Genomic DNA, 15,550 nt, shown 5'->3' on the forward strand with positions numbered 1-15,550 from the left:
ACTCTCTAAGCCCTCAGTTTTTCAGCCGTCACTCCCTCTGGTTTCTCTCAGTTGTTACCCCCAAAACACCTCTCAGCCGTTGTTTCTTTTCTCCTCTCTCTCTCTCAGACTTTAGCCCAGATTTCTCTCCCCTTTTTTTTTTCTTTCTTCCCGTCTGCCTCTTTTCTTCTGCCCCCCGCCAATCTTCTTTCTCTCTCTTGTTTTCTAGCTCCCCCCAGATCTCTCCCTGCGGCTACTGTCAAATGCAACCCCCCTTCACACCAAACCCTTCATCCCACGGCTCTCCTTTGCTGCCTCTCCTCTTTTCCATTTTAGCCTTACACCTTGCATGGAAGCTTCCCCCATTTAGCCAGGTGTCTGGCCACCTGGAACCACCAACCTTCTCCTCTAAAATTGCAGCCAAAGGGCTTCCCGAGCCCTTCCTTGCAAGCTGCGTATTTACGCAGCTTGCATGTCGCGGCCCTTTTTTTTTTTTTTTAAGTAATTTAACAAAATGGTAATAAAATTAAGTAAAAAAAAAACAACAACAATTTAAGTAATATCGGGCAAAATAAACAAACTAGAAACACCAAAGTTCGCGATTTTTATTTTTCTTTTCTTTTCTTCATTTTTCATTTTCATCGTTTTTTCTTTTTTCTCTTTTTTTTCAAATGAACCAACCAACAAATTGAGTAAACACGACTAAAATAAACAAATACTAAAAACAAAAAAAAATTGCTAATCTTAATAATAAAAATCTTTTGATTGATGATTTTCTTTTCCGATTAATAACACTAAAAAGAAATGAAACTTATCCCCCTATTTTATGAAACTTTCTCCTTTTTGACAAATTTTAGACTAAAGTCTTACAATAATAATAATAATAAAATAAACAACAAAACAGTTAAAAGGACCAAACTAATGCAAAAAGTAAAAACTAAAATAAAAACAAATGCTAAAAGTTTAAAAACTAAAATCGTGACATTAAAAATTTGGTGTCTATAGTTTGCCCCTCTTTGTCTGAGTTTTGGAAAAACTTAAGACAAAGAAATAGACACCAAATACTCACCTGTGCTATTTGGCTGTGAACGACTCAAACGACGGGGACTGACCCCTGACAGGGAATTTTAAAACGGGACTGACCCGAACAGGAATTAAAACGGGACTTGGACTGGACCCGACATTTAAAACGGGACTGACCCGAACAGGAATTTAAAACGGGACTGACCCGAACAGAAATTTAAAACGGGACTGACCCGAACAGGAATTTAAAACGGGACTGACCCGAACATGAATTTAAAACGGGACTGACCCGAACAAGGAATTAAAACGGGACTGACCCGAACAGGAATTTAAAACGGGACTGACCCGAACAAGAAATTTAAAACGGGACTTCACTGGGGAGGTTTAAACAATGAATTGAGTTTTTACCTGGGAGTAGTTCAAACTTTTGTACCAAGAGGGAGATTTGATCTCTGTAGCTGAAGCGATAACTGATGTTGTCTCTTATGATCAAGCTTTGCCAATAACATTATCACTTCGTCTTTGCTTACTGGGGAGCTTTTTCTGTCATCGATTTAGGTGCGAAAAGGAGAGTGGTTGTTTTCATTTGTAAACACAACGTTCCTGCAAGAAAAGAAGAAATAATGGACTTGCCACCATCATTTGATCCAGTTTGCCTTGAGAATCGTGTAAACATGAGTCTTGTGATGCTTTTGCTTCTGTTCTGTGGCGTCTGGCTTAGTTGAACTTGTAATTTTGAAACCTTTCCATTTCTGAGACCGATAAAGTACGTATTTACCACGTCACCAAATCTATGTAGCAGCTTTGTTGCATCTTACTTCCTTTAGTAGATGATTGAATTCCCCTATCTTTGCACAAACCTTAGGGTTCATCATCCATTCGAACCCAATGGTGAAAGAACGATGCATGAAAAATTTGTCACATAAAAATCAATGATATATGCAAGATGATTTCCTATGTCAGGCAAAGATGAGCATGCAAAAGAATGCAGACAACCACAAGTAGTCGAACGCAAATAATCGAGAGAAACCAAGAGGTTTATAAAAATATATTTTACAAAAGAATATTTGTAAAGAAAAATACAAATTTGGCCAACGAATATCATATTCAAGACTTTGGATATATTTACTTCGGAATTCGATACTGGCAGAAGTATCGCAATCATGAGGGAAAGTCCAAATGAACCAGGTCACCAGCTGTTCCTTCTCGTGCTCGTCTTGTTGAGAAAACCTACCTTGGCGCCCTTTTGGGTTTTCACCAAGGCTGCCCCCACCCTTTTTGTTTTTGTTTTTGTCTTTTTCTTTTTCTTTTTTTTTCTTTTTTTCTTTTCTTTTTTCTTTTTCCGAGGCGCCCTTTCAGGTTTTCACCTAAAGAACAATGAAGTATCTTGACCATGATCGACTCAGAAATATGAGTTAAAGATTTCGAGCATCAGTAAAATGCACTTCCCTTGTAAGATTAGGCGAAAGCATTACGGACATCACCTGCCAGTTGATTAACAAATTTCCTAATAGAAATACAACAAATGACGAAAGCCAGGACTTTGGGCTTTGTAATGAGGTCAGGTAGGGTGTTTTTCAAGAAAAGTTGAGGCTTGAAAGCAAATTTTGATGCGAGGTGTGAAATAATTTGAAATTGCACTATTTTGAAATCGTTTCCGATTTTGAACGAAACCGAGGAAAATTTGCCCCAGTTTGATCGGATTTTCTCTCTTTGCATTTTCTTCATTGCATTTTTCTCACTTTCGCATTTTTCTTTAAAAACTAAATTTGCCCCAGTGTGGGGTTCTCTTTTCTTTTTGATCATCTTTCTTTCAAAATAAATTTGCCCCAATGTGGGGTTTGCAATTCTCAGGGGTTATCAAACGAAAATTTGTCAATTCTGATGGCTCAAAGGGGACAAGTAGAGATAAAATGTTTTAAGTGTAAAAGAAGATGGCCTGACTTGCATTTCGCCATTTTCATGAATTTCTAAAGAAAATTTGCATGATCAAATGAAAAACTTCTTGCACATGTCTGAGTTGATGGGTTGAGGGAATGTTCGTCCATCTATTTCTGCCAAGATAAGTGCTCCGCCAGGTAATACCTTTTGGACAATGAACGGCTCTTGCCAATTTGGAGCAAATTTGCCTTTAGCTTCATCTTGCATCGGCAAAATTCGCTTTAGTACTTTGTCACCTTCTTCGAATGCACGCCGATGGACTTTTTTATTGTAAGCCCGGGCCACACGTTTCTGATAGCATTGACCATGACAGATAGCATTAAACCGCTTTTCATCGATCAAAGTCAATTGCTCATGGCGCTGCTTTATCCAATCAGCTTCCTCCAATTTAGCTTCCATGAGGATTCGTAGCGAAGGAATTTCAACTTCAACTGGTAATACAGCTTCCATTCCATACATGAGTGAATATGGCGTTGCCCCAGTCGATGTCCGGATAGAAGTCCGATACGCCATCAATGCATAAGGCAACTTTTCATGCCAATCGCGATGCCTTTCAGTCATTTTGCGGATAATCTTCTTCAAATTCTTGTTTGCAGCTTCTACAGCTCCATTCATCTGAGGCCTATAAATGGCAGAATTGCGGTGTCTGATCTTGAACTGCTCGCATAGTCCATCTACCATGTCATTGTTCAGATTCTTGGCATTGTCTGTAATAAGCGTTTCGGGTACTCCAAAGCGACAGATGATGTGATCTCTCAAGAAATTGGCAACTACCTTCTTCGTCACATGTTTGAATGACTCCGCTTCAACCCATTTGGTAAAGTACTCAATTGCCACCAATATAAATCGATGTCCATTTGAGGCGGGAGGATCAATTGTGCCAATCACGTCCATACCCCACATTGAACAGGGCCATGGGGCGATCATACTATGCAATTCAGTGGGCGGAGCGTGTATAACGTCACCGTGCATTTGACATTTTATACATCTCCGGACAAAATCTATACAATCACGCTCCATAGTAAGCCAGAAGTATCCGGTTCTCATGATTTTCTTAGCTAGCAAATGGCCATTCATGTGAGGTCCACAAACGCCACTATGCACTTCTTTCATCATATATTGAGTTTCGTCTTCATCAATGCACCTTAAAAGGTTCAAATCTGAGGTTCTTTTATACAAAACTTCTCCACTCAAGAAAAATTTTGAAACCATTCTACGCAGAAAACTCTTGTCTTTTGTACTAGCATGCAGAGGGTAAGACCCCGTTTTGAGAAACTCCTTAATATCATTATACCAAGGAATATTGTCAGAGGACTTGTCTACAACCCAACAGTGGGCGGGCTTGTCTTGAAGTTGAATCTGGATTGGTTCGATTCTCAATTCATCTGGATACTGGATCATAGAAGCTAAGGTGGCCAAAGTATTAGCAAATACGTTTCGAGCTCGCGGGAGATGTCTGAACTCCAAATTTTGAAATTGCTTGGCCAGAATGAGCAGACTACAATGGTAGGGCAAAATTTTTGAATCTTTGGTTATCCACTGCTTCAAAGTTTGGTGCACGAGCAAATCTGAATCACTGAAAGCTATCAACTCTTTGATTTTCATTTCTAAAGCCATTTTGAGACCAAAAATGCAGGCTTCATATTCAGCCATGTTGTTTGTGCAAGCAAATTGCAATTTGGCAGCGGCAGGGTAGTGCTTTCCTTCGGGTAAAACCAAAACAGCTCCAATTCCAGCTCCGAGAGAATTCGAAGCTCCATCGAAGAAAAGCCTCCATTCAGGGCTTTGCTCACTTATATCATCTGTGGCGCGTACAAATAAGACTTTCTCATCAGGAAAATAAGTATGAATTGGCTGATAATCATCGTCCCTTGGATTTTCTGCCAAATGATCAGCTATAGCTTGCCCCTTGACAGTCTTCTGTGAAGTGAAAACAATATCAAAATTTGAGAGAATTATCTGCCATTTAGCTAGACGTCCAGTTAGCATCGGCTTCTCCAAGAGATACTTCAAAGGATCAGATCGGGAAATAAGATAAGTGGTATAGCTCAACAGGTAGTGTCTCAGCTTTTGAGTTGCCCAAGCCAATGCACAGCAGCTTTTTTCAATAAATGAATAATTAGCCTCATACTGGGTAAACTTCTTGCTTAGATAGTAAATGGCTTGCTCCTTCCTTCCAGAGTCATCGTGCTGCCCCAAAACACACCCGACTGCTTCTTCAAGCACAGATAGGTACATGATCAATGGTCGGCCCGGTTTGGGTGGCATTAGGACCGGAGGCTGCAGCAAATAATCTTTAATCTTGTCAAAAGCTTGTTGGCACTCCTCATTCCAGTACAACGGCACATTCTTTCTCAACAATTTGAACAACGGCTCGCATGTGGCAGTTAATTGGGCAAAGAATCTCCCAATAAAATTAACCTTTCCTAAGAAACTTTTCACGTCCTTCTGAGTTTTCGGCACTGGCATATCTCGAATTGCTTTGATTTTTGCTGGATCTATCTCTATGCCTCTTTTATTAACAATGAAGCCCAATAATTTACCAGCTGGTGCCCCAAAGGCGCACTTTGCAGGATTTAGTTTCAAATTGTACTTTCGCAACCTTTCGAACAGCTTCTTCAAATCGACCAAGTGGTTCTCTGCTCTTTTAGACTTGATTATGATGTCGTCCACGTAGACCTCCATCTCCCGGTGGATCATGTCATGAAACAGGGTGGTCATGGTCCTTTGATAAGTAGCTCCGGCATTCTTTAGACCAAATGGCATCACTCGGTAGCAAAACGTGCCCCAAAGGGTGATAAAAGCAGTCTTCTCCCTGTCCTCTTCTGCCATCAAAATCTGATGGTATCCAGCGAAACAATCACAAAAGGATTCAATCTCATGCCCAGCAGCATTGTCCAGGAGAATGTGAATATTTGGCAGAGGAAAATCATCTTTAGGACTGGCCTTATTGAGGTCTCTATAATCAACACAAACTCGCACCTCTCCATTCTTTTTTGGAACAGGGACTGGATTCGAAAGCCAAACAGGGTAATGGGAAACAATGATAATGTTGGTTTTGAGCTGTTTTTCAATTTGTTCTTTTATTTTGAGGCTCATATCTGGTTTGAATTTTCGAGATTTTTGTTTTACGGGTGGAAAAGTAGGGTCTGTGGGCAACTTATGCACTACCACATCAGTTGAAATACCAGTCATATCATCATAAGACCATGCGAATACATCCTGGAACATAGTCAAAAATTCAAGCATCTCCTTTTTCTGCCCCTCATTCAAATGAATACTAATTTGCACCTCTTTAACTTCGTCTTTAGTGCCAATGTTAACCTTTTCTGTTTCTTCCAAGTTCGATTTTGGTTTTTCCTCATATTGTTGAAAATTCTTTGCAAAAGAATCGAATACCTCTTCATTATCACTCTCGCTTTGGAGCTCGGATTCCCAGACCTCCAAGTCGTGAGTGATATAGAGATTGCCATTATTGAATTCCAGAATAGTGATATCCAAAGGGTCAAATAGTTTTACTTTTGGCCATCTGAAAGAATTAACGAATGTGGGATAATAAGCAAACAAATATACAACAAACAAATGAACAAGCAATATAAACAAACAAATGAACAACTCAACATGACAAGAACAACTCGTGCATTTTCATAAAACCTTTGATTGAAAGCGAAAACAAAAGAAAGCAAGCGGAAACGAAATGGAAGCTTAACAATATTTCCACGTGCAAATTTAGTCAAAGTTAAAGATGCTTTCATTAGCTATTTACAGATGCAGAAGTATTTTCATGAATTCGCATGAATGACAAACCCCCTTAGATTTACCGAAACTCCTTCCGAATGGGCAGAAACTCGGCTGTCCAATTAGAAATTGATCCTTCAGGGATGTCGGGAAACTCGGCCTCATCTGGAAAACTGTCTTCAAATGTTGCCCCAACGAACAATTGGGCCAAACTAGTTTCGATTCCATCAACTGGGTTAATCTCTGATGTGATCACCTCGATTGGTCGTGGAAAAGTATAATGCAGTGGTAGAATATCAAAAGCCTTTTGCCTGCCTTCTTTCTCAGCTCTCTTGCGTTCCTTCATTTCTTTGATGTCTTTAGCGGTTGGTCGGAAACCCAAGCCGAATGAGTCCCTTTTCTCCACAATTTGCACTGGCTTCAAAATTCCTTGTAGATCACGTCCCAACCCTTTGTCAAACTCATATTCTCCGCGGATCATTTCCTTAGCCATCATGACACTGGCCTTTGACAGAGCTCGTTCCTTTTTTGTTATCCAACTTACGGAGACGATATCAGCTGTGCTATGAGGGGTCACTGTGGCGTTTTGGCTACCATCTTCTTCGGACCCAGAATCAGCAATCACGAGGCAATCCTCCTCAGCAAAGATAGTTATCAATTTGTCATTTATTATGAATTTCAACAATTGATGCAATGAAGAGGGCACAACTCCGGACTTATGAATCCACGGCCTTCCAAGCAAAACATTGTAAATACTAGGAAAATGCATGACTTGGCAAGCTATTTGAAACTGTGTGGGCCCTATCTCGATAACTAGATCCACTTCTCCTATAGGCTCTCTTTGTGCTCCATCAAAACCTCTAACTATGGTCCCTGAAGGCCTCAGCTTGATATCTTGTAACCCTAACTTTTCCAAGGTACTCCAAGGACAGATATTAAGCGCAGATCCATTATCAATCAACACCTTTGGCAAAATTTTTCCATTGCACCTCACAGCTATGTACAGAGTCTTGTTATGTCCAATGCCTTCCGCCGGTAGCTTATCATCAGAGAAAGTGATTTGTTTTGTAAATAACACACTCCCAACCATATGTGAGAAATTAGCAACCGAAATGTCCTTAGGGATTTGAGCTTTGGTCAACACTTCGAGCAACGTATCCCTATGCATATCCGAAGAAAAAAACAGATCCAACATGGATATTTGGGTGGGCGACTTACTTAGCTTCTCGACTACATTATATTCGCTTCTTTGCAGCCTTTTAAGAAAATCCATGGCTTCTTTCTCAGTAATTGTTGGTTTAGCGGGCTGCTCGGGGATGTTTGTTTGAATCGGAACGGTAGCTCCAAACGGACTTGCAATCCTCCCTGATCTAGTGACCACTGACACCTCCTCTTTGGCAACTGGCTTTCCTCCAATTTGTATGACAGATTCATTGTAATTCCATGGCACTTGCTGCAAATTTAGAACAGGCTCCTGCCCTGGGAATTCGATGACTACTGGCTCCAAAGGCTTGCTTTCAACTGGAGTGAGATCCAAAATAAAAGGTCTTTATCCTCCTCAAACGGTTCATCTTCTATTATGAATGGCCGGTCTGTGACCCCAAACACCTCAGCTTCCCTTGCCAATTTTTGGGCTAGCTCGTCATACTCTGTGTCGTCCAGAATGACCCCAATGGTATTAGCATGTTCCGGCAAGGGGTTCCTATTTATATTCGGCCCTTGTGCCTCCCTTTTTCTAATTACAATCTCTCCAACTTCAATCATATCTTGAACTTTATGCTTAAGAGCCTTGCAATCCAAAGTTGAATGTCCGGGTGCCCCTGAATGATAAGCATAGACAGCTTGCGGGTTATACCAAGCGGGCATGCCAAATGGATAGGTAGGAGGGGGTACCATACCAATTTTCCCGGCCGCCTTTAACTGGTCATACAATTGGTCTAGAGACCTGCCTAAATTGGTAAATATACGGCTAGGGGGTCGGTTGTAAGGTTCAGGAGGTTGAGGATGGTTGTAAACAGGTCTATTTGGGGGAGGAAATCTTGGGTTATATGGAGGGCGAGGTCAGTTTTAGGGCGGATTTGGTTGAGAAATTTGAAAAGGGGCTACAGGTGGATTAGGATAGCTTGAGCGAGGTCGAGGGTGGTGGATATTGGTAGTATATACATGGTGCGGGTTTGAATAATAAGGGTAATGTGGTTGGTAGGTCAGATTAGGTTGGTATCGGGGTTTGGGTGAAGGGTTCTGGTTCCAGATAAAAGTTGCCTCCCCCTCTTTCTTTTTAAACTGAGACTTCTTTCCACTGCTCCCTTGCCCTTGCAAAGCTTCTACTTGCGATTTTAGGGCAGAGACGTTGACAATTTTTCCGACTCTCACAAAATCATCATACTTTTCGAGTTTATTCACAATCGCAGCAAATGTGCACCCAGTCATACGGAAAATTTTTTCAAAGTATGGAGGATCACGCGCCTTTATAAAGGTGCGAATAATTTCATCTTCGGTCATCGGAGGCTCAACCTTGGCAGCTATCTTTCTCCATCTTTTGGCGTATGTCTTATGATCTTCAGATGGTCGCCTCTTCGTGCCTTCCAAAATAGTTCTGGTCGGTGCTAACTCGCAGTTATACTCGTACTGTCTGATAAAGGCGTTGGACGGATCAAGCCAGGTCTTCATCTCCTCCGGTTTTAAGTTTGAATACCAATAAGGGCGTCGCCTTCTAGACTCTCTGGAAATAACCTTAATGGCAAGTTTTCATCATCCACTGGTCTGCCCAACTTGTTGGCAAACAAACGCAAGTGTGTCTTAGGATTGTCCGTACCATCATATTTATTGAACTTCGGGGTCTTGGATCCCACGGGCAGCTGTACATTTGGAAACAGGCACAGATCATCGTAGTCTAACACCCCTTGCTTGCTTAAACCTTGGTTTTTTCTGATGAACTCATCGAAACGATCCAACCGCTTAAGTAACTTCATATCAACCGGGGCAGACGGCTCTCCCACTTCCGGCTTAGTTTGAACAGTGTGCTCTGGCACAACAGGCTCTGTGGTAGTCTGATAAAAAGCTTGTGGATCTGGAGGCATGCTCGGACCACCTTGACCACCTTGAGGCTGATACCCTTGCCCATAGAGAGGATAGAACGGAAGATTTTGAGTGTAAGTATATTGCGGGTTGAAAACTCCCTCAAAAGTAGTTTGAATTGGGGGAATGACAAATGGTTCGGATTCCGGTTGTCTGATGGACGGAGGCTCGGGCTGCACTCCACTACTAATGAGCTCGTTAATCAACTTCTTTTGGGCGGCCATCTCAAACGCCATTGCCCCAAATTTGGTAAGTAATTCAGTCAACTGAACCCCGGGACTTGTGGCTTCCGGCTGGGTAGTTGCAGTGGTCTTATCAGACGATTCTGGCTGAGTACTCATGTCTACACGATTCCTTTGGGCTTTACTTCGGGATCGCGTTATGATGGGGCTTCGACGAGAAGCTATGTTTAAATGTTACCTGAAAACACGAAATGACTCGCTTTTAGATTTAGCCCTGGCTTAGCCTTTTTAACAAAAGTAAAACAAAGGAAAAGAAAAAGACAAGAGTTAGTAAATGTTCCAAAAAAATTGGATGCATGTCCTATCGGGGGGCCCTTTTTGTGCCAAGGGTAGGCCTAGCATGATGCAACACCTTCGGGGTAAAATCCCATTTCCAAACCTCTAAGTGAATTTAGAACTTTGAAATGAAAAGCTTCTCATAAAATGTGGAAGAGTTCAATCTTTCTTTACAACCTCGGCAATGGTCTTAGTAACCATATTTACAAAATCCCTATGTCTCAAGAGACTTGTACTTTGTGACTCTCTAGAGCTCCCTAAACTGAGCTTACGCGCTCCTTCCCTAATTCTATCAAGGGCGTCTATGGCTTCCTCTAATTTCTCATTCTTCTTCTTTTCCCTCCTCAGCTGCACTTGGGTATCTTCTAAAACTTTGTTGGCCATTATAAGCTGGGCTTGAGATTCCTCTAATTCCTTCCTTAGCTTCTTCATTTGTTCTTCGGGACTGGCTGATGCTGACCGTTGCCTCGCCCTATCATGCTCTACCCTTTCTTGATCCATTCATTGTACCCAGGCATAACTGCAGGTGCCACCTTGTTTACCAATTCCAACTGCAAATTCTCAAGACCTTGCAAATTTCCCCAAGCCTCTAATACCATGCTTCGACTCTCGGTCACCGTACTCAATCTGAAATCTTCAACCCCTTGTACCATAGGAATGCTTTGTGGGTATCCAAACTGTCTCATAACCCTTTGTGAAATATAGGCGACTAGACCATTAACTCCAGCTAGAGGGATGAAATCATGTTGAGTGGTCCTAAAAGCTGGGTCCCTAACCTTGGTGCAATCTAGAACCCACTGTACCTTTTCTGGTGTCAAACTGTTGAATTTCTCAATAAACTGGCTTGACGACATCACGCGGTAGTAGCAGCCGACTCTCTCTCGATGTGAATCAATCCAATTCTCAACTGGGAGACAAGGACCCAAAGGGTTAAGTGATCTCTTCACCAGATGTTCCATGATCCACATTTGAAGTACCAAATTTGAAGTGTAGAAGAAACCCCCTTTCCTTTGGCAATTGGTAAGGGCTGAGAAGATGTCTGCTATGACAACGGGTATCAAAGTTGGTGTTGTTCCACGAATTCCTAGAAAAAGACTTTGAATCATGTTGATTGTTACAAATGTCACCTTTCCATGCCTTTGAGGGAATAGCAATAAGTTGATCAAAATCAAACCAAAAGCTTGCACACGCTTCTCTTCCCACTGCCCCCTTGTTATAAAGAAATCAATCTGATGGCGCTCATAGGACTCCTTTTCCCCAAACCGGTCATATAAAAACCTCAATGGACAAGATCTAGCGTCGGGGTGTTGGTCTAAGCTGTCGTTCCTCAATCCCAAAAATCTGCAAAACTGCTCTTTCGTTCCCCCACTTGGGTATATCATAGGACTGCCTTTTTCCGGTACTTGCAACAATCCCTCTAACTCTTCTAGGGTTGGGGTGAGTTCGCACATTCCAAACCGGAAAACCGAGGCATCCGGATCCCAATAATTGATCAATGCTTGGATAGCAGCTACGTTGGGTATTATGTCGACAAGGCTTGGTAGATGCCCCACATATTGGAATAGCCCCCCAATCTCGTAAGATAGGTTATTCTTCCACTGATTCAGCTCTCGGGGAACTTGGTTGAGCATTCGACACTGCATCATCTGGATGGGGAATTCACTTAGATACCGTTACCTTGGGATTTTACCCTTTAGGTTATTTGCAAAAAGGGTAAACGTGCAGATCCCAAAAATAGGGTTAAATACCCATGGGATTATAGGGTTGGCTTATCCTAAAATGGAATTGCCTAAACGGCGTTCCTTCTAAGGTTTAATGCATGATGTCATTTATTAAAGCGATGTAAACATGTGACAAATATGGCCTAAAGGACATAAATAATGCATCGGGGGGAAAAAGGTCTAAAATGAAATGTACTTATTGAAAATTAAGTGTAATGACTGAAATTTAAACATGTGAGTTATCTAGTGGGTAAGTCACTAAAAGAGTGCCAAAGAGGCCTCTTATTGCTAAGGCACATGAATGCAGGCCAAGAAAACAATGAAATGGTTAGTGCAGTTGTGGCGACCCCACTTCCCCCTAAGGCGAACCAAAGGGTTGGCGGGCCGTCTGCCCAGCTCTCGCCAGGACTCACGCAAGCATTCTAACTCAAAACCTTCCGACGATTAACCTAAGCTATTACAAAAGATGATTCTTCCGAAATAAATCGATTTCTATCACCACATTAACTTCAAAGATAACAGCATATAACTTAGCCAATCGACGGCTCTTAAACACTTCGCGCGTCGCTCGCAAGGGTTAAGGACATACTATACCAATACAAACATACATACCGAATATTAGAATTAGGGATTACACTTTTCCAGCTTCAAGTGGCAATCCAAAATGAAAGGTACAATGCTTAGCTTAGAAGTCATTACAAACCGAAAATTAAATTCAAGTTGTTCAAGTATAACCATAGGAAATATAAGCTGCTCAAATACTTTCAAACTTCCCATCCTGTAAGGAAAACAAATAAATATGGGGTGAGCTAAAGCTCAGTGGTGCCCCAAAACATGCAGTCACGTAAATCAAACAGCGAGTAATAACTTAAACAAATTGAACAGTTAGGAAAGCGTATAACAGCACAAGGTAGGATACAGGGGCTCTCAGGAGCCATTTTCCTCGCTTGATCACCATTCATCGTAGTTGACCCTCCGTCAACTCTCACTACTTATAGTTCATGTAGATCCACTCATTTTAATCCTAACCCGTCACCATTCATACCCCGGTCTCGGGCCCGAACGTCGACTAAGGACGCAGTATACTCGAGATATACCCGTAGATAATTGGACGCAGTATACTTGCGTATACCCGTAGATAATTGGTCGAGGGATTCACCCAACGACGTTATTGTAGTTAGATTCACGCGTCGAGGGATTCACCCAACGACGTAACTACATTTAGATTCATGGATTCACGAGAAAATGATTCACGCAAGTCACCACTCGAACGGCTAGTGCGATAAAGTACACACTGCTCACTTCGATGGATCAAAAACTAGTTTTGCAAATTATCACATATTGAGTCAAGAAAGCACTTTAATCAAGTAAGCATAGAACAGGCAGGGACACTCACCAAGAGTGAAGTTCAGATATCAAGTTGGGAATCGAATTCCGCGTCCTCGCAATATCCTAGAATACCAAATTTTGAAACTATAAGTTTCTATTCAGTTTTCAAGCTTATACACATCGAGGTTTATCTAATATATTACTAGTTTACTTTCCCATAGTAAATTCAAGAATCTACTTAGGTTGAAGCTTGACAAAAGTAGTAGAAATGTTTCTTATAGTTTTCCTTGAGATATTTTTCCTTAGAAAAGGGTAACTAGTATTATTTTCTTGAAACAATTCGACCATCCACTTAGGATTGAAATTTAGTAAAAGTAGGAAATGTTTTATATGGCTTTCCTTAAAAATAATTTTCTCTATACGAGTGCGGCTAGTACTATTTTATTTAGAATAAGTTTTCTTGCCGAGGAAGTTTTCAGCTATTTTTAGTTAAAGCCACTAAAATCTTGTATTTTGGAAATTTTCCTCTAGACAATTAGCCAGGGACAATTTTAAGGAAAGAAAAGGAAATAGATCAAGACTTAGGGTTTTAAAACTAGTGAAATCATTTTCTAAAAGTAATAAGGCTAGTTTACGCTTAAAGGAGAGATATCGAGTTGGCAAGGTTTAGAAAATCCCTACACGAAATTTCTAACTTTAACATACAGTGCTAAGTTTTATCGAACCATACTAGAGTGAAGATATATTTAAATAGCTTGCTTAAAACTTCCTCAAGTGCACAAGACCAAAACGGATTCCTTACGATTTCGATTTACAAGCACATAATATTTCAGATTTGTCAATATAACCAACTCACATTTCAAATAGAAATCTCACTAGGGCTTCGTCAATCATTAGCCCTAGGTTTCAACAGATTCAATTCTGATCAAGAATAAAACGAATAACCAAGGATTCGTCAATCATTAGCACTTGGTTTTGGCAAGCTCATATCACATCTTAACTAAAACAAAAATGAAGGTAAGGCCTTCAAGAAATTCCAGCAATCAAAGTTCATCACTCTTTAATATTTATAAAATCATTCAAATGGCCAAGGGCTTCATCAATCATTAGCCCTTGACAACCATCAATCACTTCCAACCACAATTCAATCAGGAATTCAAATCACAAATAAGCTAAATGTTCGCTCCAAGTAAAAATTCAGTTTCATAAAGAAACAGAACATTCAAGCAGGACAGTCTACTTTGAGGAGTCACGGACAGCAGTACATATGGAGGAAAAATATGAAATTTCTACAGAACAAAGGTCCATGGCTCTAGTTTCAAATGCCACTGACGGCACCTTAATCGGATTTTCCTACACCAAGATATAAGCATTTTACTGAGACTGGTCAGTGAAATCCGAAAATCTGGAAATTCATTTTTCACTTGTGAAAAACTCCTTTTTCTCTTTTAAGACCATAAGACTTTTATTCAAACCATCCGTACATTTAAATATGACATTCATACCAGCATATACCAAGGCAAATAACGCTTACTTCCAGTAAATGGTTCAGCCAAGAAATCATATATATGCTAATCTGTCATCAGCTAAGTATGACAATCATCAATTGGCAATTCACCCACAATTCGAGTGTTTCGCATCTGCATGTCTTATAAAACTTTAAAACAACATATTCCAGGCATTTCCAATCATTATGCTTCAAAGAATAATTTCACAACCGAGCTAAAACTCCAACTCAACCTTCGGATACCACGAAAGAAATTCCAGCCTTTAGATATCAACATTTTTGGTTCAATCTTTCAATATACCCAATATTTCATTGCCAAACAACTTAAAATTATATCTCTTATGTATTACTAATCCATTATATTCCAAGGGAAGAATAAAATAAATTTCCAGAAACCAATTAAAATTTCCAAAGACAAACTGAAAATTCTGGTTCATCCCCTCGGCTATCAATACTTTTCCAGCACTTAGAGTTTTATAAATCCAACCTTTCCTTGGTTAAAACATGGTTTTAGATTCTCAAATTCATCATGTGAACCTTTGGCTAACTAATTAACATTTCTGGTTCAAAATCGAATTCGAATAACAGGTTTAAACATCCCAAAAATTCCAGAAATCTGTCCAGCAAGCTACGGATGAATCATGCATGAAGAAACTTTCTGTTTTCATTTTATTTTCTCGGTTAAAACATGCTATTAAACTCTCAACTTCCTCATG

General features: G+C 40.5%; 2 protein-coding genes across 2 annotated transcripts; both read right to left on the reverse strand.

Moving 5' to 3' along the window:
- Nucleotides 1–9,362: 9,362 nt before the first annotated feature.
- LOC113771314 lies at nt 9,363–9,995 on the reverse strand. The gene has a single exon (XM_027315910.1). The coding sequence runs from the start codon at nt 9,993–9,995 to the stop codon at nt 9,363–9,365; it is 633 nt and encodes a 210-aa protein (XP_027171711.1).
- A 764-nt stretch (nt 9,996–10,759) lies between these two features.
- On the reverse strand, nt 10,760–11,923 carry LOC113771315. The gene has a single exon (XM_027315911.1). It carries the CDS (start codon nt 11,921–11,923, stop codon nt 10,760–10,762), a length of 1,164 nt encoding a protein of 387 aa, XP_027171712.1.
- Nucleotides 11,924–15,550: the final 3,627 nt, after the last annotated feature.

This window comes from Coffea eugenioides, chromosome 5 (assembly GCF_003713205.1).
Source record: "Coffea eugenioides isolate CCC68of chromosome 5, Ceug_1.0, whole genome shotgun sequence".
Classification (NCBI taxonomy): domain Eukaryota; kingdom Viridiplantae; phylum Streptophyta; class Magnoliopsida; order Gentianales; family Rubiaceae; genus Coffea; species Coffea eugenioides.